The 22,984-nt window shown below is 35.5% G+C and overlaps 1 protein-coding gene across 4 annotated transcripts in view; it reads right to left on the bottom strand.

The window, feature by feature from the left end:
* LOC106881844 (membrane-associated protein Hem) overlaps positions 1-22,984 on the bottom strand; it is a 60,163-nt gene that overhangs the window by 12,649 nt on the left and 24,530 nt on the right. The window contains exons 14-30 of one of the 4 annotated variants that reach the window (XM_014932355.3): positions 22,460-22,551; positions 21,710-21,791; positions 21,236-21,294; positions 19,712-19,857; positions 18,617-18,749; positions 17,247-17,366; positions 16,938-17,077; positions 16,033-16,164; positions 15,690-15,805; positions 15,273-15,378; positions 14,911-15,047; positions 13,716-13,813; positions 12,247-12,340; positions 9,161-9,178; positions 5,305-5,387; positions 4,348-4,428; positions 1,415-1,435 (exon numbers count right to left, since the gene is read on the bottom strand). In XM_014932355.3, coding sequence (XP_014787841.1) covers positions 1,415-1,435; positions 4,348-4,428; positions 5,305-5,387; positions 9,161-9,178; positions 12,247-12,340; positions 13,716-13,813; positions 14,911-15,047; positions 15,273-15,378; positions 15,690-15,805; positions 16,033-16,164; positions 16,938-17,077; positions 17,247-17,366; positions 18,617-18,749; positions 19,712-19,857; positions 21,236-21,294; positions 21,710-21,791; positions 22,460-22,551 — 1,658 coding nt within the window. The remainder of the gene's footprint in view (positions 1-1,414; positions 1,436-4,347; positions 4,429-5,304; positions 5,388-9,160; positions 9,179-12,246; positions 12,341-13,715; positions 13,814-14,910; positions 15,048-15,272; positions 15,379-15,689; positions 15,806-16,032; positions 16,165-16,937; positions 17,078-17,246; positions 17,367-18,616; positions 18,750-19,711; positions 19,858-21,235; positions 21,295-21,709; positions 21,792-22,459; positions 22,552-22,984) is intronic. The other 3 variants (XM_014932356.3, XM_014932358.3, XM_014932359.3) reach the window with 3 other exon arrangements.

The raw sequence follows: 22,984 nt of genomic DNA, 5'->3' as shown, positions 1-22,984 counted from the left end.
AAACTTTGGGTAATTTTAGCCAATCGAAAGCCACATACATACTGGTGCCTGTTTCCATAGTAACAAGGCAAGGTATGGTTTGCTGTGAGAAGATTGTTGAGATAGGCAAAACAGTCTTCTCAAAAGAAAAATACAACTGGGGAAGAATGTTAGCTGAACAGTGGGTTTCCAAGGAGGAGTGCTGTGAGACCAGGCAGGTTTTCTTTTATGCGGTGCTATGCCAGAATCATCACAACATACTGGATGAATGCCTATGTCAGTTGATTCTTTGAGGAACTACAATTTTCAGTGACTTGTAGAGAGTCTACTCTCACACTCCTGAAATAATTATAATTATCGGCAAAGCATAGTGAACCACAGCATTAAGTTTATTAACTCGACAGATGGGATCCACATGCAACAAGTGGGAAGCACATGGGCCTCTGTAAAACAAAATTGCTGGCCTTGTGCCAAAATTTGAAAATAATATGTATATGAGAGATAGTGGAACCTGGAAGGACTTTCCACAGCAGTTTGCTGTGGAGAAAAATTCTCACAAAATTATTAGAACCCCAAAGTCAGCTCAGAGCATTTTCTATTGGACTGATGGATGCATTTTCAACTTGTTAATCTTCTTCAGCTCCAGATACCAAGGGAGGTAATTCTGAGCTGATTGGAAAGCTTTGCTTCTTTTATCAGAAATCAGTAAATATTATTCTCTGACCCATTGGCTGCCAAGGTGGAACAAATGTGTGAGTTGATGCACAAAGCAGTGATGGAATATAAACAAACCCCATGACCAGTTCAAATATGGTTCAGGAGTTTGAACCTGAAAAGGCTTTTCACTGCAGTTTGCTGTGGAGACAAAAAATTTCTTGCTTGAAAGAAAAAATTGTGTTAGGAACACAATAGCCCAAAGTTTGTTTATTTTCTGAGACTGCTTCACACATACTTCCCCACCCAACATGTGCACTGAATAACCATATTCTGCAACATGTTTATGTAATTTGGTAAAAAGAAATGCAAAGTGACAAGAATTCCATACTTTTAGAGAGATCAGCAGTTGTTTGAAGAGACACTCTACGATACTGCTGTTGCCACCACCATCACCACTACCACACTATCATTACTACTACTACTACTACTACTACTGCTGCTACCACCACCACTACTCAACATCATCACCATCATTACCACCATCATTTGATAAATTGGGTGCTAAGTGTGCTGTTTCTGTCTATTTCATTATCACCCCCAACCCCCACCTCATTTATTAAAGAAAAACTCAGTGAAAAGGTATTAAAAACAAAAAAAAAAAAAAAAGACACAGCAAAAAAGACTTTGTGTGTGTGTGTGTGTACACACACACACACACAAAGGAGGATTGTGAGAGAATTGTGTAGAGAACATCTAAGATAAAGATCTCATTACGAACCTGCTGCTTCACATGAGCTGGCTGTGATGGGGGAAGAAAGAATTAGAGATTAGTATTAAATAAGGGGCCACAATACAATGGGAGGGAAGGTTGCAGGCGTAGAAAATGTTATTTGAGTGGGAACCCGGAAAGAATACACACACACACTGTATGTATATATGTATACGTATGTGTGTGTATGTATATGTGTGTATGTATATATATATATATATATATATATATATATATATATATATATATATATATATATATATACACACACACAAACAAATAATAAATTTTTATTAAATGTTATATCTCCATTTTCTTGCTTTCTTTTGAATGATTAGAAACCGTGGTTTATAAATAAACCTATTGTTTTATGAATATTATTATTCACAACAAATGTTAGGTATTAAACCAGTAATTCATTGGATGACACCATCCCTTAATGAGGCTAATTTAACCTCTAACTGAGGTTATAGAAATATGGTTTGGAATTGTATGAAAAACAAAGCAAAAAAACAAAAAGACAAAGGCAGGTGAGGGAACAACAAACAAAGTGTATTAGTTTGACGCTCAGGAAAAATGGAAGAGTTTTTGACATTTTGAGCCTATGCTCTTCTTCAGAAAGGAATGAGAAAATGGATGGAGAGAAGGGGAGAACAGAGAGATTAATGGCAGCATATGTTGAACTGACCAGATGGCAGGAAATACACACACACACAGATATATATATATATATATATATATATAGAAAGAGAGAGAGAGAGAGAGAATACAAAAAACACTTCACATAAACAATTTTAGTAGTGACACCTTCAGTAAAAAATGTAACATACACTTGAAAGTAAGTAAACATGTAGCAAAGATTGTTTGAAGAAAAAGCTGATTGTGGTCATAGACATGAAGTGGATAAATGGTTAATAAAATATGGACATATTGTGTAAGACTATTGTGAAGAAAGAGAAAGAACTGAATGGGACGATAATAGTTATTCATACTTGGCGGCGAGGACCCTGCTATTTCAGTGCCAAACACATGGGAATGGTAATCAGGAATTAATATGTTTCTATTGTTGAATAAGTTTCTATTGAATATTTACAAGTTTTTTATAACTTCAAGTAAAATCTCTAACAAAAAAAACTAAGGTAATTCTAAAACTAATTCAATGTAGTTGTTTTAGAGATAAAATAAAAGACAGAGGGAGCTGTTGTTGCTGTGGTTGAGTATCTCCAGTTATTTAGGAGAAGATAGATCTAAGATACAGGGAGAGAAGATCAATCCCTCATGTTTCTTGTAGGTTCTATCTTAGACCATCTTTTAGGTCAATCCAGGACAATCCAGCACATTTTGACATGTGGTGGTCAGTTAATGTTGTTGTTGTTTAGCTTCAAGTCAACCTTGATCAAGAAGACTTATCATCAAGTATTTAAGATACGAGGCTATTTCGTTGCTATTTCTAGTAGGTCTACCAGTTGTGCAGAGGCTCCCTCATTGACTGTCTGTTGTGTAGGGTAAGAGTGCTGAGCTGGGGCTACAGTAAATAGGGACAAACATCCAGTCGGGTGACATCATCATCACCATTTAATGGCTGCTTTCCATACTGGCCTAGGCTGGATTGTTTGATAGGAGCTGGAAAGGCTGGTGAGCTGCACCAGGTTCCAATTGTCTGCTTTGGCATGGTTTCTATGGCTGGATGCCCTTCCTAACATGCCAACCATTTCACAGAATGGCACTGGGTGCTTTTTTTATATGGCAGCAGCACCTATGAAGTAACTAAACTGAAGCTGGAGATGCTGGAGGGAAACTGTTGATGTAAGGAGATTGTTAAGAGCCATCAAGAAACCAGAATAGCTGAGATTAATAATCGACTTGGCAGCAATTGAAGTGTGATTATTTGCTGTGTAGTTAATGTGGACTGGGGGCAGGGAGAGATATAGATTCTCATATTGTGTAGTGGTATGGCTAAGTGGCCATGCTACAGCAGTAGATAAAAGGCATTGAGTAGACTGTAGGTATAAACTGAAGACCACATAGTTGGGGGAAGTGGGGGTGAAAGATTTCAATTTAATGACCATTTGATGGGCTGTTATTGTCATCTGAATTCTCTTTGTTTATCAATTTAATTTTCCATCATTGTTAATAAATGCAACAAAAGAAGATCGAAGCAATAGAAAATAAATGCCTTTCAATAGAAATCGAAGGTAAGGAAGCTGCTCAGCATAGAGCACAGTATGTGTTGTTGAGTGGTTGTTGAGCGGTCAATGTCTGGGATGTAGTAGGTGAATAGTTAAAGTATAAGAAATAAAGACAGAACTACTCTGCCTAAGCTATTGAGTACACCAACCATGTTAGTTATTTTATACATACATATATATATATATATATATATATATATATATATATATACACATATATATATATATATATATACATATATATATATATATAAATGAGTGAGAAATGCACTGGGAGCTTTTTAGACGATTTATTTTCAAAGGCTTCAAAAGGAAGACAGTTACAGCATAGCCCCCCCCCCACCCCACCACCACCTTCCTATTTCACTTAACCTTTGAAAATCAGAAAAATCTGTTTAAACTGGTCAAGCTTTTAAAAATAAATTGTCTAAAGAATTCCCAGTCCATTTTCAACTTCTTTTTGCTATTTTTCTACCTGTATGGAATAAAATAACTTTCTTTCCAATATATATAAATATATATATATATATATATATATATATATATATATATATATATATATATATAAATATATATATATATGTATATATATATATATGGATGAATACAGAGAGAGACAGAGAAAGTTGGGAAGAGAGAAAAGGTGTGAGGGGTGTGTTGAAAGTGAAAGCAAGAGGGGGGGGGGGTTGAAAACAACATTAACCAGGTTTAAATGATTTCATTAAAACGGAAGCAAAAAATTTAAAGAATTACCATATTGTCTTTGGTGGCAGGAACATGTTGCTGTAGATCTCGGATTGAACCCATCAAAAATGGAATACGTTCATCAAGGACCTGCAGAATAAAAGGGGTCAGTTGTGATAGGAGCACAGACATACACACTACTCCCGTAGTTTAATTGAAGGTCCCTGTTTACTGTTTTTTTTCTTTTCATTTTAGAAACATTTAAACAACCATGTAAAACATTTAGAAGGTGACGAACATTTTGCTGGCCATATTGCTGACATAATATCAATGCAGGTGAACATCGTAAAAAGCTCAATGTTTTCACCCATCAGATACATGGAGGGGCACTGAGTGAGGCAATTCCGTTGCTACCACTGCCAGGGGTTTAACATCCTCTTTCCATGCCAGCATGGGTTGGATGAGTTTACATTGGAGCAGAGCTTCTTCAGCATACCACTTTCCTGACACTAATCCTTACCTGTTTCCAAACAAGGTAATACTCCCTGAGTCTGTTAAAGAGTAGCTTAGACAGGGTTACTTGAAGAACTGAAAACAAAAGACACCATTTTAATGAGCTTTTTGTTTATGGTCAGCAAACACACATGAAGACTGGGGGGGGGGGGATACAAACTCACATAAACACATGCATACACACAACCACACACACACACACATCATGAGATTCTTCAGCTCCTGTCTGTCAATTTCACTTGCAAAGGATTGGTAAAACTGAAGCCATTGTGTAAAATGTCAGCTGATAACATCCACAAAGTGGGATTGAAACCTCAAACCTGGGGCTCCCAAAGCAAACCTCAGAACCATTCAGCCATACCAATAATTTCTAATTTGGGGAGAGGGAATACTTTGAGCCACCAGTACAACTTTTATTTTATTGACCCTACAAAGATGAGAAATAAAGCTGACTCCAAATGGATTTGAACTCAGAATGCAAAGGGAGAAACTAATAATGATAAATGTACTTACATCTTGTAATGCCTCCTGACACAAAGTATGAAAGGACAACAGGACACCAACAATTGTCATACGCAATAGGACACTGTCGACATCTGTAACAAAAATATCGGACGACAAACTGTAGAGCCATGGTGATCTTAATATTTCTATATTGTTACAACTAGGTTGATTTATCAGTAAATATTAGCAGACAGGTGTGGAATCTATATTAGTATCAGACTGTTTAACCCTACCACCACACACACTCAACACCACCACCACCACCATTAATGTAGGGAGGTTTTATATTCAAATAACTGAGGAGTTTGAAAGATGGTAAACAATTTATTTAATAACAATTTATTTAATAAAGAAAGGTAAAATCAAAACTGTAAAATAATAAAAACAATAATTTTGATAAATAAAGATTTTTTTTGTTTTAAACAGCAAACATAAATAAGAAGACAAATGCTGAAGGAGTCTGATTTTCCTTCAAACAAATGGAATTGTTTGAAACGGTTTCACTGAAGAATAACAGAATCATCTTGAAGTATTTTACTGTGGAGACTTTGAAAAGAATAAAACATAATAAAACAACATTAATTAAACAGTAATAATTAAAGTAGGGGGGGGGGGAAAGGTGATTGAGAAGAGATGGCATCTGAAGAGGATGGAAGGAAGATACAACGGGAGAGAGAGAGAGAGAGAGAGGGGGGAAGGGGAAGGTTGGGAAACTGAGACAAAAAAAGAGAGAGGAATAAATTGAACACATCTGTGTTTATTTACAACATAAACATAAGACAACATGAAATATATAAGCAGTGTAGAGGATATGGACATGCCTTGATACTAAGCATATTACAAAGAAAGAGATAAATAAATGAAGACAACAACAAGTAATAATACACTAGATATAATAAATGAAAGAAAAAAAAAAGGGGTGAGAAATAAGGAAAACAGAGATTTTATATATATACACGGGGGGGAATTCACAAAAAACAAAAACAAAAGACGAAGACAGGTGGTGTAGACAACAAACAGGTACATGTATATATATGCATACATATATATGTATATATATATATACACATATATATATGTATGTGTATATATATATATATATATATATATATATATATATATTATATATATATATATATATATATATATATATATATACACACACACATAGAGAGAGAGAGAGAGAGAGAGAGAGAAGAAAAAGGCTGTACAATATGAAAAAATTATGTGTTCTGTTTACAATAAGACAAGATATTTAAATAGTTCATGATAAAAACATGTGTGTTTATGAATTTACTTTATATTGTCACTGTTGAACAATAGAGTTCCTACTGTATCAATCACTGTATTTCTTACAGGGAGATTGACAAAGAAGTGGCTAGCACAATGCAGAACAAGTATCTTAAGGGACTTTGTACATAAATCACTGATTGACTATATATATATTTATTGCTTATCAAATTCCACCTGCAAAGTATTGGCCAAATTGAGGTGGGGTTGAAAGACTTGCCCAAACTACTGTACTGTGGGATTGAAAACATGGTTTGAAGAGGGATGCTTAAGCTTGTAGTAAACTTCCATTACTGAGGGAAGATTTTAAAGAGAATTGGTAAGCAGCTTGCTAACATTATGGTCATTAATGATGCTTCCATCTATATAATTCAAACCATTATTTTTGGAATTGACAAATTCTAACTGGAGATGGTAAATCGTTAAGAGAACTGAGTTGAAATTAACTCAATACCTCTCAAGATGTTTGCATAAAAAGTTCTGAAATTCTATCAGAGCTGAAGGGGAATTTCATTGAAGTTGTATCGTGGGTGTGGAACAAAAATGCTGATATTTGAAAAAATAAACCAGAAATGACTATAACAGACTTTTAAACAGTTAAAATAGTTTTTTCCATGCTGTCTTTGTACAGCCTCAGATTAAGTCACTCTCAGTTCTAATGTTTGACAAAAACCAGACTTAGACAAATCATTTATTTGTTGTTGTTTTTTCAACTGAAAAAAGATAATCAATTAAAATCTTTCAAGTAATTGGTACACAAGATGGGTTAGAACCATTAAGAAGCTTTACACCAATTCATTAAGTAACCAGCACCAGATTAATCTAATTAAGAAATACTTTACATTTCAGCTAATTAATTAGTTATTGGAGAATTCTAAGTTAATTGCAAAAGATTATGAAAAAAATGTTTTAAAAATCTATTTTTACAGTAAACTGTTTGAGAATGTTGAAGTAAAGTTATCATCTAAGATAACCTGGTTAGACTGTAGCAGAAAGACAGGCTGATGGTTTGTTAATGGCAGAAGCAACTAGAAGAAAGAACTTCAGATGGAATATGAATAGAAAGACAACCACATTGAATGTGAAGATAGACAGGAACTATTTGTTAACTATTTTCTGATGGTCTAGGGACCAGCTATGGAAGCGTTGATGCTGATGAAAAAAATTGAATATGTATTATAAAAGAATGCTTTATAGATTGGGGGGGGGGAGGTGCTTTCTGACCCCACTCTGTAATGAAGAGTTATGCAGGACAAGGGAAAAATGGTTAAGTGAATTAGATTCTTGAGGTAAAACTCTTGAAAGGCTAACTTTATATAACAATTTCAGATAAAGTAAGAAACTAAAACCAAAAACAGACGATAAAACCTTCTTGTATCATATTCCACACTGATTGTTGTTGCTTCTTTCTAAACTTTCAACCAACTTTCTGTTTCTCAAAGAAATGAAGTTGTATTATCTGACAGAACACAGAAGATCATTCTCTAAACAGAATCTCACTCTTGGAGTAACTTATTTACCAAACTAACAGGTTTCATTTTTATTGAAGCTTATAATAAACTATAGATTGCAGACAACACCAACAGAGAATGGCATTTTAGATTTGCTTGGAACTTCACAAAAAATTACTTTTATATGACAGTATACTGACTGAAGTTGTATGAACATGTGCGTGTGTAACAGTACACTGACTAAAGTGATATTTAAATGAATATCTATATATGTTTACGATAAAGAATATTTAATAAAATGTTATTTAACCGAGAGGTTCTAATGGTGTTAAGATATTAGTTATTCAGTGTCACACATGAGTTTGCAGATCTAGTGAAATGAGTGTTTTAGTATGACTCAGTGGACAGACTCAGTGATATTTACATTGTTTTGTGGCCACAATGCTTTGACTCAACAATCCAAACCAAAAAGGTTACAGTAATAGTGCTTCTTCATAGAATATATGAAGACAATGGTTAAATGTGTATGATGAGCGAAGAGATACTGTCGGCCACTTGATACAGCCAACACTGTCGTCTTGTGTCAAAGATCAATAAAAGAGAAAAAGACACAGAGTTTATCTCTGAAATAGCTCTGGGAATTTCAGAAAGTTTTTTAGAAAATAAAAAGAAGGGATTAGACTAACTAGTTCATCCAAACTCAAGAACTAGATTTTATGAGAGAAAACTAGCAAGAGAATAGAAGAAATGTTGGCAGACAAATAAGAGAGATGAGAGTCAGTGCAAGAATTACATGCAAAAAAAAAAAAAAAAAAATGGAGAAATGATTAGAATATAAGATATGAGAAATAAAAGAATGATAATGAAGACTGAGAAAGATGAAAGAGTTGGGGATAACGATGAAGAAGTCCAGTTATATTTACTGGATCAGCCATTAATTTCATAATGATAGAGAGAGACAGAGATAGTGTGCAGAGAGGAATTAGAAGCATACGACAACTGAGCTTGAAACCACAATGGCAGGTGTGCTGGCAAATTAAAAAAAAAAAAAATGAATTAAAAAAATACACACAAAGACAAAAAGAATTTCTACAGAGAGATAGAGACAGTTATATGTGTCTTACGTGCTGACATTCTGGGCTCTGATGTTCAGAAATGAGAGAGAAAAAAAAGATTTATTGATAAAAACTTTTAGAAATAGTTTTGATAAAATATGACATGAAAATATTAAAACAAATATTTATATAATCAAAACAACACTGGGGTTAGGGGTTGTTAATGGTTCAATAACAGGAACATGTTCATAAAAGAAAACAGCCGAACAAATTGGTAAATTTCTGATGAAATATATTAATAATAATAATAAAAATATTACCTTATTATCTAGAAGACATGTCAAATTTATGGAAGAAGAAAACCAAGAATATTATTAATACCCAAGTTGTTCTCAACAAATCTAAAACATGTCTAAAAGCAATTTCATCTCTCAATTTATAATTCTCATGAAACCAAAGTAAACATTAAAATTTGATTACTATTTCATTAATCCAAAATTAATTGTAAGAATTAACTAAAGAAAAAAAAATCTTTGGGGAGGTTAATGAGAACAAATAACTCCATTTATTAATGGTTCTGTAATAATATCTTGAGGAGTAGCACAACTAGACTCTCCCAGCCCCATCCTCTGTAATGACATGTTGATAGAATGAAGACTAAATTCTCCAAATGATTCTTCTGTGAAGAACTAACATCCAAAGTGGAGAATCCTTTTACCCAAAACATTTCAGTCAGATGATCATTTTCTGCACTTGAACTTCATATTTACAATATTTTTACAAATATATTCTATTTCCCCAATCACCAATCATCATCATTAGGTGTCTTATTTCCAGACATTTAAAGGGTCGTTAACACAACATATCACTAATTCTAGTCAATAGATATATATTACCAATCTGAATACAGTCTGCTCAATGTGCGCGCATGTATAAGTATATATATATATATATATATATATATATATATATATATATATATATATATATATATATATCATCATTTAGCATCTGTTTTCCATGCTGGCATATATTTATTTGAGTACCAACACTTCCATGTGGCACACTCAAACAATTGTGAAGATCTCTACACATAAAACCATTGGTTGCCTTGTTAACCCACAAATAAAGAATATCTACCCCCCAATGCAGTGTTGAGCACTCATTCTCACTGTTCGATATCAGCACACACGCACACACAAGAACAGACTAAAGATAAATAGTTTGAAATATATTAAATCTAAACACCAACTATTTAATATGAAACAGTTAAGCAAAATATTTCATCTTCAAATGCAGAGTTAATCAATCATAAAACCATTAGTTGAACATCTGTTAGCATTATCCAATTCTAAAACACACAGGTAGATACATTACTATATAATACATACATTATTATATAAAACACATCAATACACACACATATCCAAATTAATATATACTTTATTAGTGAGTAGTAAACACACAGGCACATACAGACCTCTTTACTTCTATTTTAGAAAAGAACAAGGAACATTCCACTTTCCAACATGGGGGATGCAAATATTGCTGCCAACGCATCAAACTTATTTTGCTAAATATGCAACATGTTTAGATTTTTCAGAATTTTAGTTTAAACATAATTTCAAGGATTTCTTAAACATCCATGGTAGGATAGGTGATGAAGGAGAATTCATACAATTAAGAAGGACAATTCTATGGTTAAGGAATTGCTTCATGCCACAGACATTACTGCATTGCATGGGAATCATACTCTTTCACTGGCTTCAATAATTGGACAGTTGCCAGAGTGGTGTAGCATGGGCACAGCCACTGGAGTAGTTGCTCTGAGCACTAAATTTTTAGTAGTGCAAAATTTCAAAAGGTAAAAAAAAAAAATAGTGATAGTAAATAGAAGGAAAATAAGGTGCTAGCAACCCATGCTATGCTACTCAGTGGCCATGCTGGGGCACCACCTTTAAGGACATGGTGGATTGGAATAACACTCAAAACTAGATTTGTGCTTTCGACCTCTCAAGAGCCATAAAAACAACAACCAAACAGCACAGTTATTTTCCCCTTCACCACAACACAAATAGTGTAGTTTGTCGGGAAGGACTGAATATAGCCCCAGGCTTTGACTAGAGGAAGGTCAAGGGTCAGTTGTTGTTGTTATTGTTTAGAAAATCGATTCCATCATCTCCAATGCTCAACTAATCTTTTAATGACCCCGAAATGATAAAAAGCTTAGACAAAATGCTGCCAAGCATTTTGCCTGCCAACGATTCTACCAGCTTTGCTGCGTTGAGTCAGGGTAATAATATTAGAGAGAAGTGAGAAGAGAACATTTCAAATTCTGTTTAAAAAAAAAATCCCTTAAAATATGGAGATTTTCAAAGAGTTTCATTGTGTCAGTTCAGCAAGTTGTCAGGGAGAAGTACCCAAAGCTTCTGGGAATATAAGCTGTGTTAGAGCGGTACCCTCCCTACAGTGGAATTGAGAAGATCAGTTGTAAAAGAGTAGGAGCCTCTTTACCAAGACAGTCACATTAACTCTACTGGTAAAGATACACAGACTCAGTCCACCTAGCTGTAAACAGGTATCATTCACAGCCAGAAGCAATAAGAACACTATTGGTTTATTGAAATTCTTTTTTGTGATGCAATGCAGACAAGGGTAAACTCAACAACATTACTCAAAATCAGATCTTTCTAATATTGACCTCTGAAATGTTGTTTAGACCTATGTCAGCTCTGATCAAAAATATTTCATCCATGTAGAACTTTATTTTCTAATGTGTCCCTTTCTTCAAAGTAGCAGGGTGTGAGTTGAAGATTTGGCTGCTGTGCAAGGTACAGGAATGAAAGATAGTGCAAGGGGGAAGACAAAAGAGAAAGAAAAATGGTAGATGGATGGATAAAAGTAGACAGACAGATGGCTAGATGGATAGATAGATGGATAGGTAGAAATAGAGACAGACAGACGGAAGAGAGATAGAGAGGTAGAAAGCTAGCATGCAAGATAATAAGATAGGTATTTAGCTACACATGTGTGTGTGAATGTGTATATATATATATGCACACACACACATATAGACCAGATGGCTTACTAGCTAGCTAAGATAATCAGAGCTAATTAAAGAAATAGATATAAAGAGAGAGAGATGTATTACTTACTCTGCAGTTTACGACATAACTCCCTCATTGTATCTGGCTTGTCAAAACTAGTTCGAAGTAGCTGTAAAGTTTCCTTATTGGCAATAACAAGTTTCTAAATAGAGAAAAAGAAAGGAAATGAAAACCCAATATTAAATATACTGGAAACCATTGCAAATTCCATCATTTTACAAAAGTGTTTACAGAGATTTCAATGTCCCATGTGAAAGAATTACTGGGAGAGAACAAAAATCTCACCAGTATTTACACTTGACCAATATTCTTAATCGCAGACCACAATCATCACCAATATAATGTGAATTCAATTCCTAGCAGCAGACCAATGTCACAGAGGTGTTGAGTTGACAGACGCAATATGCTTAGCTTTCTACAACACAGTCAACAACTCTCCAGGTTACTCAATAACTCATTCAGTGAAGCACAGTCAGAGCAGGTTACACATGTCCAGCCCAATGTCCAGTCTACTTTTGTACATCGGATGGTGGAGACTAGCAAGGCTGGATTCAGCTGCAACATAACAGATTTTCCCCCCTTTCTACTTGTCATTGGTCACATGCAATACATTGTAGTTTTTAGGATAAATAAGTCAGGGAGTTAATGGCAGAGATTCTGTTGCTTACAAATTGGACTTGTTGGCTACAAATGTTACTCAATATTTATCATTTATGGTGTGTGTATCGTCATCATTATCACTGATTAATATCCGTTTTTCCATGCTGGCATGGGTTGGACAGCTTGATAAGAACAGTCAAGCCAGAAGACCCCCACCAAGTTCTTTGTCTGCTTTGGCATGCTTTCTACAGCTTTCTAACACCACGCTTTTTGCGTGACACCAGCATTGGTGAGGTTGCCAAGTACTTGTAAGATAAGACCCCCCTCATCTGAGTGGGGTATAGACTATGATAGCGGGAGAGAAGCAAGTATCTTGCTGAAAAGGTGAATGCATGGCTTGCCCACCTGGAAGGTGACATACACACACACACACACACAAACATGTATATATATATATATATATATATATATATATATCATCATCATCGTTTAACGTCTGTTTTCCATGCTGGCATGGGTTGGACGGTTTGGCAGGAGCTGACCAGCTGAAGGGCTGTTCCCTGTCTGTTTTAGCATGGTTTCTATGGCTGGATGCCCTTTCTAATGCCAACCACTTTATATGTCATCTCCTCTGCAAGTCTCAATGTCTGTAGATCTGTTCTCACCACTTTGTCCCACGTCTTCCTGGGTCTACCCCTTCCACACGTTCCCTCTATATATATATATTTCCTATATCAAAGATGACAAATTCTCATCTGAGCATGTTTAGCTGTGAGTAGATGCCATTGGAAACGTCCAAAACATGTGAAATGCATGATGTATGTTGGTAAAGAAATTCTTTTATCTAACAGCAATGCTGTCTAAGCAAAAGCAAACAAAGAAACAATAAAAAACAATATAAAATAAAATACTGAAACCTTAAGTTCATCTACTTGGTTGGCCACATGAATCATCAACCTTTCGGACATGTATTTCATTCCATAGGGACCAATAAGTTCTGCCAGAGCCTTTAACTCTGAAAAAGGAAACATAAAACGGTTTAATAGGGATTTTAAATACTAAAAACAGAGTATTGTGGGTAGCTGATTGACCTAAGTATATGACAGGTACCATTTTAGCAGCCCTGGGAGACTGAATGGTAAAGTTAACCCTCAGCAGAAAGATTTGAAATCAAGCCAAACATGGAAACTGACATGTTAGGTATGCATCACACATACACACACATGGGTACGCATATGCACACATACATATATGTATGTATACAGGAGTGGCTGTGTGGTAAGAAGCTAGCTTCACAACCACATGGTTCTAGGTTCAGTCCCATTGTGTGGCACCTTGGGCAAGTGTCTTCTGCCATAGCCTCGGGCTGATCAAAACCTTGTGAGTGGATATGGCAGATGGAAACTGAAAGAAGCCCATCATATATATATATATATATAACTGAAGCAGATAAAAGATACATGTAAGTATGCATACATACATACAAATGTGTAGTGTGTACATACATACATCGATATATGTACGCAACTGTAGTGGTTCAATCAAATGAACTGCCTCCTCGTTATATAACAACTGAAGTAGTTGTGTATACCATGGACATTCATATCCTTAATGTAATTTTCAGATGGTTTGGCAAAGTATATATGTGAAGGTTGTCCCTTTGAGACCATCTGATGGACTTGCATTCAATCTTTGTTGATCCCATTTTACTTATGAATCTTGAGTTGACCTGAAGCTAAAGTTTCAAACATTTGCCTAAGCTGCTATGCAGTGATTTTGAACCTGGGATTTCATGATTTTGTATGTGTATTGTATACATATGACATCCATGTCCATCTATGCCTATGTATACAGACACTGGCATGTACAGGGTGTCCACAAAGTCTGGGTACATGGGGATTAACACATACTTCAAGAAATTATTATTTCTTATATTCAATTGGTTATGTTATGATTTTATTTACTCCACGTACCCAGACTTTGTGGACACCCTGTGTATTGAACAAGCGACTAAGTCACTCTATGTGAGGACAAGGCAATGTATCAAACTCCACTGATTGTTGTGGGATTAGAAGAGACAGGGCAGAGGTAAGAGGCTAAATAATGGCTCACCTGTTAGATCGGCATATTCCTCAGCTATGAAAGGAACTTGTCCTTCGGTGGTCAGACTCACAAAAGCCTTCTGGTTAGGAGAGTAGACAATTTGGCCAATATTACAGGTTACTTTCCACATGAGAACTTCAAGATACCTGAAAGAAGACAGAGTAGTAACAACGATAGGATTCTGAGAATGTTGTGACACAAAGTAGCATGTAACACAAAATAGTGTAACATAGAATGTTGTGATATAGATTTAGTGACAGAGAATGCAATCAAACAAAACAGACACAGAATGTAGTGACACCGGAGAGAGAGAGAGAGAGAGTGGGAAGAGAGAGAGACAGACAGACAGACAGACAGAGTTAGTTACTTACCAGACTGTATAATTGAAGGTAATTGTTTTCTCACCACTGAAGCCATCTGATGGCTGAGTTTGTTGAGGTAGAACATTGTTGAAAACCCGAGCAATATCAATAGACACTGGAATTAATTAGCAAATTATTAATTAGATATAAAAAACTAATTAACTAAAAAAGCAAGTACAGTTAAGAAATTTCATTACAATAATAAGTTTGTGGATACAAAGTGACAGAAAGAAGATATGAATGAGAGGCCGTTATGGTGAATGATAATTACATATAATTAGTGTGGCACCAACAGAGCATGCTTAGAAATAAAAGAAAAATCATGTTTTCAAAAAGAAGGCCAGTTGTGTCAGGTAAGATATGAGGTCAACATCATCAACCTTATTATAAGTTCTCAATGCTCTCAAAGACATTCAACCAACTTACCATAATTCTCAATGCTCTGTAAGACATTCATCATTGCCCGCACACCACTCAGTAGTTCTGATGGTTTAGCTATTTCATTAGTTTCCGGGTTATACATCATCATTCCAACCAAAGCCCTACAAAAATAAACAACAACATTAGTACAAAGGCACATATTTCAGCAGAAAGAGTGTTTAAGCTGAATGGTGGTGATGGTGATAATAATGGTGGTGGTGGTAGTGACAACAATGACAATTATGATGGTGGTGGTGGTGATGGTGGTGAAGATAACTGTTTTGGCCTGGATTGCTTTCAAAAAGATTGCAGTGGAACGTTTAAGGTAAACCTTATTACAGATACTTACTTGTTGAATCTGGCTTCCAGTAGCTGCAGGAAGAATTCTCTTGGTACAAATCCATGATCACGGACTTGGATGATGTTACAATAATTGAGGGCAAAACAAAGTTCTGTAAGCGCCATATGCAGTTTATCCATTCTGGTAAAATAAAAATAAATATATTTAACAAACATTACATAAAACATGATGATGAGATTCAACATGAAAATAACATTTTTTAAAAATCCATTAAAACACAAAAGAAGTGTTAGGTGTAAAGAATTTATACCAATATATAACTGGTATCAACTCTAGAGAGATTTGATCTGAGGGTTAAAAAAAGGACAGATTAAAGAAGTGTAGGATGCTATTTGTTTTGATACAAAAGAATTAGGGTTATTTAAAGAGACCTGAAGAGTTAGATTCATAAACGGAAATGAAAAAAGGGGGAGCTGTGATAGTCATGCATTTCCAAAGGACATTCGTAATGGAAGTGATTTCAAATGAAGATAAAAACAGAATCACAAACTGTGACAGAGCTGGAAAAATACACCAATGATAATTGATGTCAATTGAGATTTAGTTACAATTAAATTACAATTTAGTACAGAAAGAGAGCAAGCCACCTGGCGTCATAGAGACATTTCATCATGTCTACACAGACAGGTGACCATCTCCTATTCATTATGCCACCTTGTCTGGCATTAGGAAGAGCATACAGCTGTAGAAAGATGCCTTGGGATACAATGTGGTCCTTGGACCAGTCAGATCCTTTCAAACCATCCAACCCATGCCAGCATGGGATATGAATGTTAAATGATGATGATGTCACCACATCCCACATCCCACAGGCTGTCATCATGCTTACCATCTTCCGACGGTCGGTCCCACCCAGTTCCTCTCAGCCACATCCCTACCCACACAGTACTCACCGAGTGAAGTTCTCTCTGTTTTTACGTATACTCTCTGTACCAGGTTTCTCTGGTTCCTGAATGGCTTTGTTCTTCTTGTCTTTGGCTTTCCTACGTTGGTAAGATTGGCTGATAGCCACTGCACTATGCTTGGGCAGCAGCTGTGGAAAGAGACAGAGAAATTACTTTCAGTGAACTTACAGAACTGCAGAAGACATCACAGAATATATATTCTACTCTTTAACATACACTTTGATAATAATAATAATAATAATAAACACATTCTTAGTGATAGTAAAAGTGGAGAGATGTGATAAAACTGTTACTTACTTTGTAACTGAGTTGACACTGCTCTTCACAGATGTGTGTGATTACTTGGTTGACCTCCTCAGAGATATCCTTCAGGAACCAATGAGCATACTGTACACTACTGGTGCCTATGGAATGTCTCTGCACAAACAAACCGAAAAGCATATATATAATTATACATATACACACACATATATGTATGTAGGTATATTGTACAAATATATAGAAAGCAAAATATACCGTCCAGTACATCGATTTGTGCTTGCAAGAAATGGTTGGTGGGTGATAGAGATGGAGTGATTAGAGAGCAGGGTGGGTTTGATAGAAGTGGTTGGTGTTAGAAAAGATAATATAATCATTATAAGTAGTTTAGTGTCAAGGTTCTGCAAAATGTAAAATGTGAGTAGGATGTCTTCAGAGAGATAAAAGTAGAGATTAGCAAACATTTGTTACATAGACATCTATCGAAAATGGATAAATACATGCTTGAATATATGCACACACACACATTGTGTTTTTAGACTGTCTTCAGCTAAAACAGAAATAAATATTTAACAAATCCTAATTGAATCTATAATGTAACAATTAATAATTGGAAAGAGAAAAGATTCCTGTCAACTTTCTATCCACAATATCATTATTATAACTTTTATGCTATAGAGAGAAAATCTAGTTGTGTATGTCTCACTAGATGTGATCCCTTCCTGATCAGTCCATTGTTTATCATTAGACATGACCTCCCTCTATTCACTAGAGAGTGTATCACTAGACATAGTCTCCCTCTAGCCATTAGAGAGTGTATCACTCCTTCTGAAGGTTACAAATACACATTTGTTTTCAAAACATCAAATGACATTGTTGTTTCATTACATTAACTATGGCTGCTCTGCTTTCTGTTTATTCCAAAACGTAATGTTCAGTGATCTTTTATTGTGAGCGCTGAATGTGTATGAGCAGCGACAGTCCAACAAGGGCTTTCAACTCAGTACGGGAACTGTTTTACTCTTTGAAACTGTCTGCAAAGGGGATTGACTGAAGATAGAGTTAGATGCCTGACAATATTACACAAGTTTATAACATTGTTCTGTTGAACAGACTGACCACTATTGATGCAATGCTAGTTTCCCAACGTTTGCCGATGTCAATTATCATTACTTTGTCAGGTTGACTGATTATAAATGCCAACCATAATTAACATTCGTAATATATTTGTTCCATTTTGAAGATGGGAAGAAGCAATTTGAGGGAGATTTTCTGCTATTTCTAGCCAAGTCCTCCTATTAGCTTGTGACTATCTCTCTAAGCACATTTGAATTTTTACTCCTAGTATTACTTTGTACAGCAACAACAAGTGAGTGTGTGAGATGTGGAAATGCTTGACGTGTTCTTACCTCTTCTGGACATAAATCATGTGTAGCATTCATAAAATGTCCACATATCATAGGGAAGACAATGCTGTATCTGTGTTGGGCTGGGAACTCCATGCATAATTTGAACTGATGCTCAAACAAAGCAGTGTAAAAACTGGAAAAAAAGAAAGAAGAAGAAATCTCATTAATGGAGTTGATCCAACTTGTTCCAATCAATGCAAAACCAAAAAAACCACAACGAACCTTAAACATGCTAACCAGAAACAGGAAGCATAACAACCAGTTATAGAAATATAGAAAAAACCCCCAAAAAACAACCCATCATGGTGTCTTTCTAGTGACAAATTTGTCAATGTAATACAGAAGGGAAAATGTTTTAACAAATGTCTACTTTCCATGCTTTCTTAAAATTCTAAAACCAAATCAAATAAACTCTGAAGTTTGTCATGTGAGGAGGAGTGAAACAAATGCCAAACTGTGTTCAAGAATGTCGAAGCTGGTGATGCTAATTCAGTTCAACCTAGAATTTATTCAAACAAAAGACTTAGTTCCTATGAATTCTGGAGAAGTGAAAGTATGAAGAAAATGGTATGGACATCAACCAGAAAGTGTAACAGAGAACAACCGGTATAAGGTGTTACGGGACTTTAATGGTGGGGACCGATCACAAATTCCATGCATGGTGAAGAGATGGAGAAGGGGAAGAAGAGAGTGCCTCATCACAGATGCGGCAATATCTGTGGACATGAATGTAGCAGTCAAAGAAGAAGAGAAAATAGGAAAATACCAGGATTTGGGAAATCTGAAGACTGTGGAGGGTTTCTAGTAATCCCAAACGTTATAGGTGCCCCAGGGACTGTCACCAACAGACTTGGCAGTTTCTTTACTGAGACTTCTCTATTGGGAACAGCAAGGAATGTAAGAAAGGTCCTTGATATTAAAGGTTGTGACTTGGTATCAAAGAACACTGATTTTGAATGTAAAACATTCAGGCACACCATGAATAATAATAATAATAATAATAATAATAATAATAATTGAAATACAAAAACAGTATTTGTTACAAGAAATGAGATGTAAGTGCAATAGGAGGAGATCCAATGAAATCAACCATACCAATATATAGACAAATCAGCCGTTTCTATGAGCATTTCATCCAGATAATCCACCATTTTAGTATGAAACACAACCATATTTAAATGTTTTGCCATGTCACCCTGGTCTTGCAGTTTAATAGCTGATTTGCTCATACTAGTATATGCCTGGTGGGAGACAGAGAACAAGGTTAGACAGCTGGAAAAAAAAACAACAACAACAACAAAATAAAAACAAAAATTTCTTTCGTACCTAAATACTTTTGATGTAACTTTTTAAGTTCTCTCATTCACACACACACACACACGCTATCTTTCTGGGTTGCACTGTTCATGACTGTTGGGGGTAGGGTTAGGGTTTACACTTTGTACAATGGCATACTGACCTTGGAAGGGCTTCTGTCATTCAAACCCGTACAAAGACAATTGCCTTCTGATAAAATCCTTTAAATCCATTGACTGCAAACATGGGAAGAATTAAGGATTCTCCCGGCCCTTTCATACTTACACATTAACAAGAACACACTATTACAATCTCAAAATCTTTAAGGTTTTCAAAGACACTTACAACCCCCCCCCCCCACCACCACACACATGCACCCTTCCAAAGTCATGTAACAATTTATTCTACACCACAACAATGGACAGCTTATCCCAGGACAAAATCTGAACAGATTATCTGCCAACTTTTGATAAAATAAACATATCTTTCCAGTCTGTCCAGCTTTTAAGTTCTAAACAGGATAATGTTTGCACTCTCGAAAATGAATATATTCTTTTTAGATTTAACAATCTTATACCACATCATCATCATCATCATCATCATCGTTTAACGTCCGCTTTCCATGCTAGCATGGGTTGGACGATTTGACTGAGGACTGGTGAAACCGGATGGCAACACCAGGCTCCAGTCTGATTTGGCAGAGTTTCTACAGCTGGATGCCCTTCCTAACGCCAACCACTCAGAGAGTGTAGTGGGTGCTTTTACGTGTCACCCGCACGAAGTGTCACCCGCAATATATATATATATATATATATATCACCCACAATATATATATATATATATATATATATATATATATATATATATATATAAGAGTGAAGGCACATGGCTTAGTGGTTAGGGTATTCAGCTCACAAGGTCGTGAGTTCAATTCCTGGCAATGCGTTGTGTTCTTGAGCAAGACACTTTATTTCACTTTACTTCAGCCCACTCAGCTGGCAAAAATGAGTTAATCCTGTATTTCAAAGGGTCAGCCTTGTCACACTCTGTGTCACACTGAATCTCCCTGAGAACTACGTTAAGGGTACACGTTTGACTGTGGAGTGCTTAGCCACTTGCATGTTAATTTCATGAGCAAGATGTTCTGCTGATCGTATGAGCTGGGAACCGCGTTGTCGTAACCAACAGAGTGCTCCTTTTAGATATGGAAGAGAGGGAGAGGGAGAGAGAGAGAGAGAGAGAGAGAGAGAGAGAGAGAGAGAGAGAGAGATAGATAGAGAGAGAGAGAGAGAGAGAGAGAGAGAAAGTGTTTGTAGGAATTACCTGAAGCCTAAACCAATCTAGTCGAACACCTCGGAAATCAAAAAGGTCATTATTTTCCACTGAAATAGTAAAAAATATAAACAAAGAATCAAAATCTCAGAAGATGATGATGATGATGACCATAAAAAAGAAAAACATTGTATAAAAACCTAATGAGCTTCTTGTTTGAGGTAAACTAATTCTTGAAATTACTTGAAAATGGGTAGAAAATTTAAAAAATAAATGGAGTAAAATATATATTAATATAGATTAATTTAGGAATTTCTTTGAATTCCTTATTGTTACACTGCAATAAGAAAGATTTCTAGAGCCAAACCATGGCAAATCCAATTTGTCAATAATCTACATACTGGTTGAAGATAGAAAAATGTTCTTAGTCAAAGAGGTTCCAAAAGATGGTAACTCTAAGTACCAATGTTCTTTTATGGAAGTTAATCAAAAAGAAAAACAAACAAGTCCAGCAATAATTCTTACCTTGTTTTATAGACATAGCAGATATAGTGCTGTAGATGGATGATAAAATCACGGATTCGTCTTCAGGACACGTTGACCAGTTCTTCAAGGAAGAACAATTAAAGTTAACAGAATATGGAATGGTAAGCGAGAGTTAGGAGTGGAGAGGAGCAAGAGGGGGTGGAGGTGTTAGAATTCTAATGACTGTCTTGATTCGATAAACCAACTGAATTAATTAAATATGGTGTTTAGATCTTTTATCATTCTGTTACTAATAGTTTTAATGAGTTGTCAGAGAAGGGACAGTGCCCATCTCCTTTGTAGGTCGCATGACCAGACTGGTTAGATCAATGAAGTCGATTGGTACCTAGTCTGAACATCTCCAAACCAAAATCCATAGGGAGAAAACCAGTGTGTGTGTGTATGTGTTAGATTACTCTTTGTCTGCTAACACAAGAATACTGTGCATATATAATATTATTATGCACAGTATTATGCATATATAATATAAAATTAATAAATTTTAATTTTTGAACTGACAATTGTATATCTCCATTTTCTATTCATTTTTATAAATTTAATATACATCCATGTGATTTGTAAGGTTTTTCTCTACAAAATTGGGTATTTAACAGTGGAACCAGTGAAAGATTGGATGTTTTCATCCCTATTTTCCTTGTGTGTGTGTGTGAGAGATTACCTTTTGTCTATCAACACTAGAATACTGTGCATAGACTTGAGAAAGATGTCAAAGACTGTTTTAGTGCTTACCTGTATCAGCTGGTTAAGTAAGACTGCATCATAGCCAGAGAGATATTGTACATAAAACCGCTGGATCACTTGGTTATATTTCCTTACTAGGGCTGCAAAATGTAATTATTTATATTATTTCAAGGACCCAAGGTATCAGAGAATAACAATAATAACATTAATGATGATGATGCTATCAACATAGAGTTCGAGGGTGATTTATTCAATTTCAGTTTTGATTAGGAGTGATTTTCTCAAGCCCAAAGGAGTTGAAAGGAAAACTGGGGGTGATGACCCCAAAGATTAATAATAATAGTTTCTGATTTGGAAGCAAAAGAAGGGGATGGTTAATAGCATTCGACGGATACTTTACTAAGCCCCAAAAGAATGAAAGGCAAAATTAAACTTAAAAGGATTTGAACTCAGAGTATAAGGAGCTGGAGAAATACTGAGAGGCATTTCCACCGATTCTGCCATGCTTCTAACATAGGAAAAACTTTGAGGGAAAGGAACAGTTGATTGTGCCAAACCCCGTATTTAACTGGT

Source organism: Octopus bimaculoides, chromosome 11, assembly GCF_046866305.1.
Source record: "Octopus bimaculoides isolate indiv1 chromosome 11, ASM4686630v1, whole genome shotgun sequence".
In the NCBI taxonomy this organism is placed as follows: Eukaryota; Metazoa; Mollusca; class Cephalopoda; order Octopoda; family Octopodidae; genus Octopus; species Octopus bimaculoides.
This window is presented reverse-complemented; position numbering and strand designations above follow the sequence as displayed.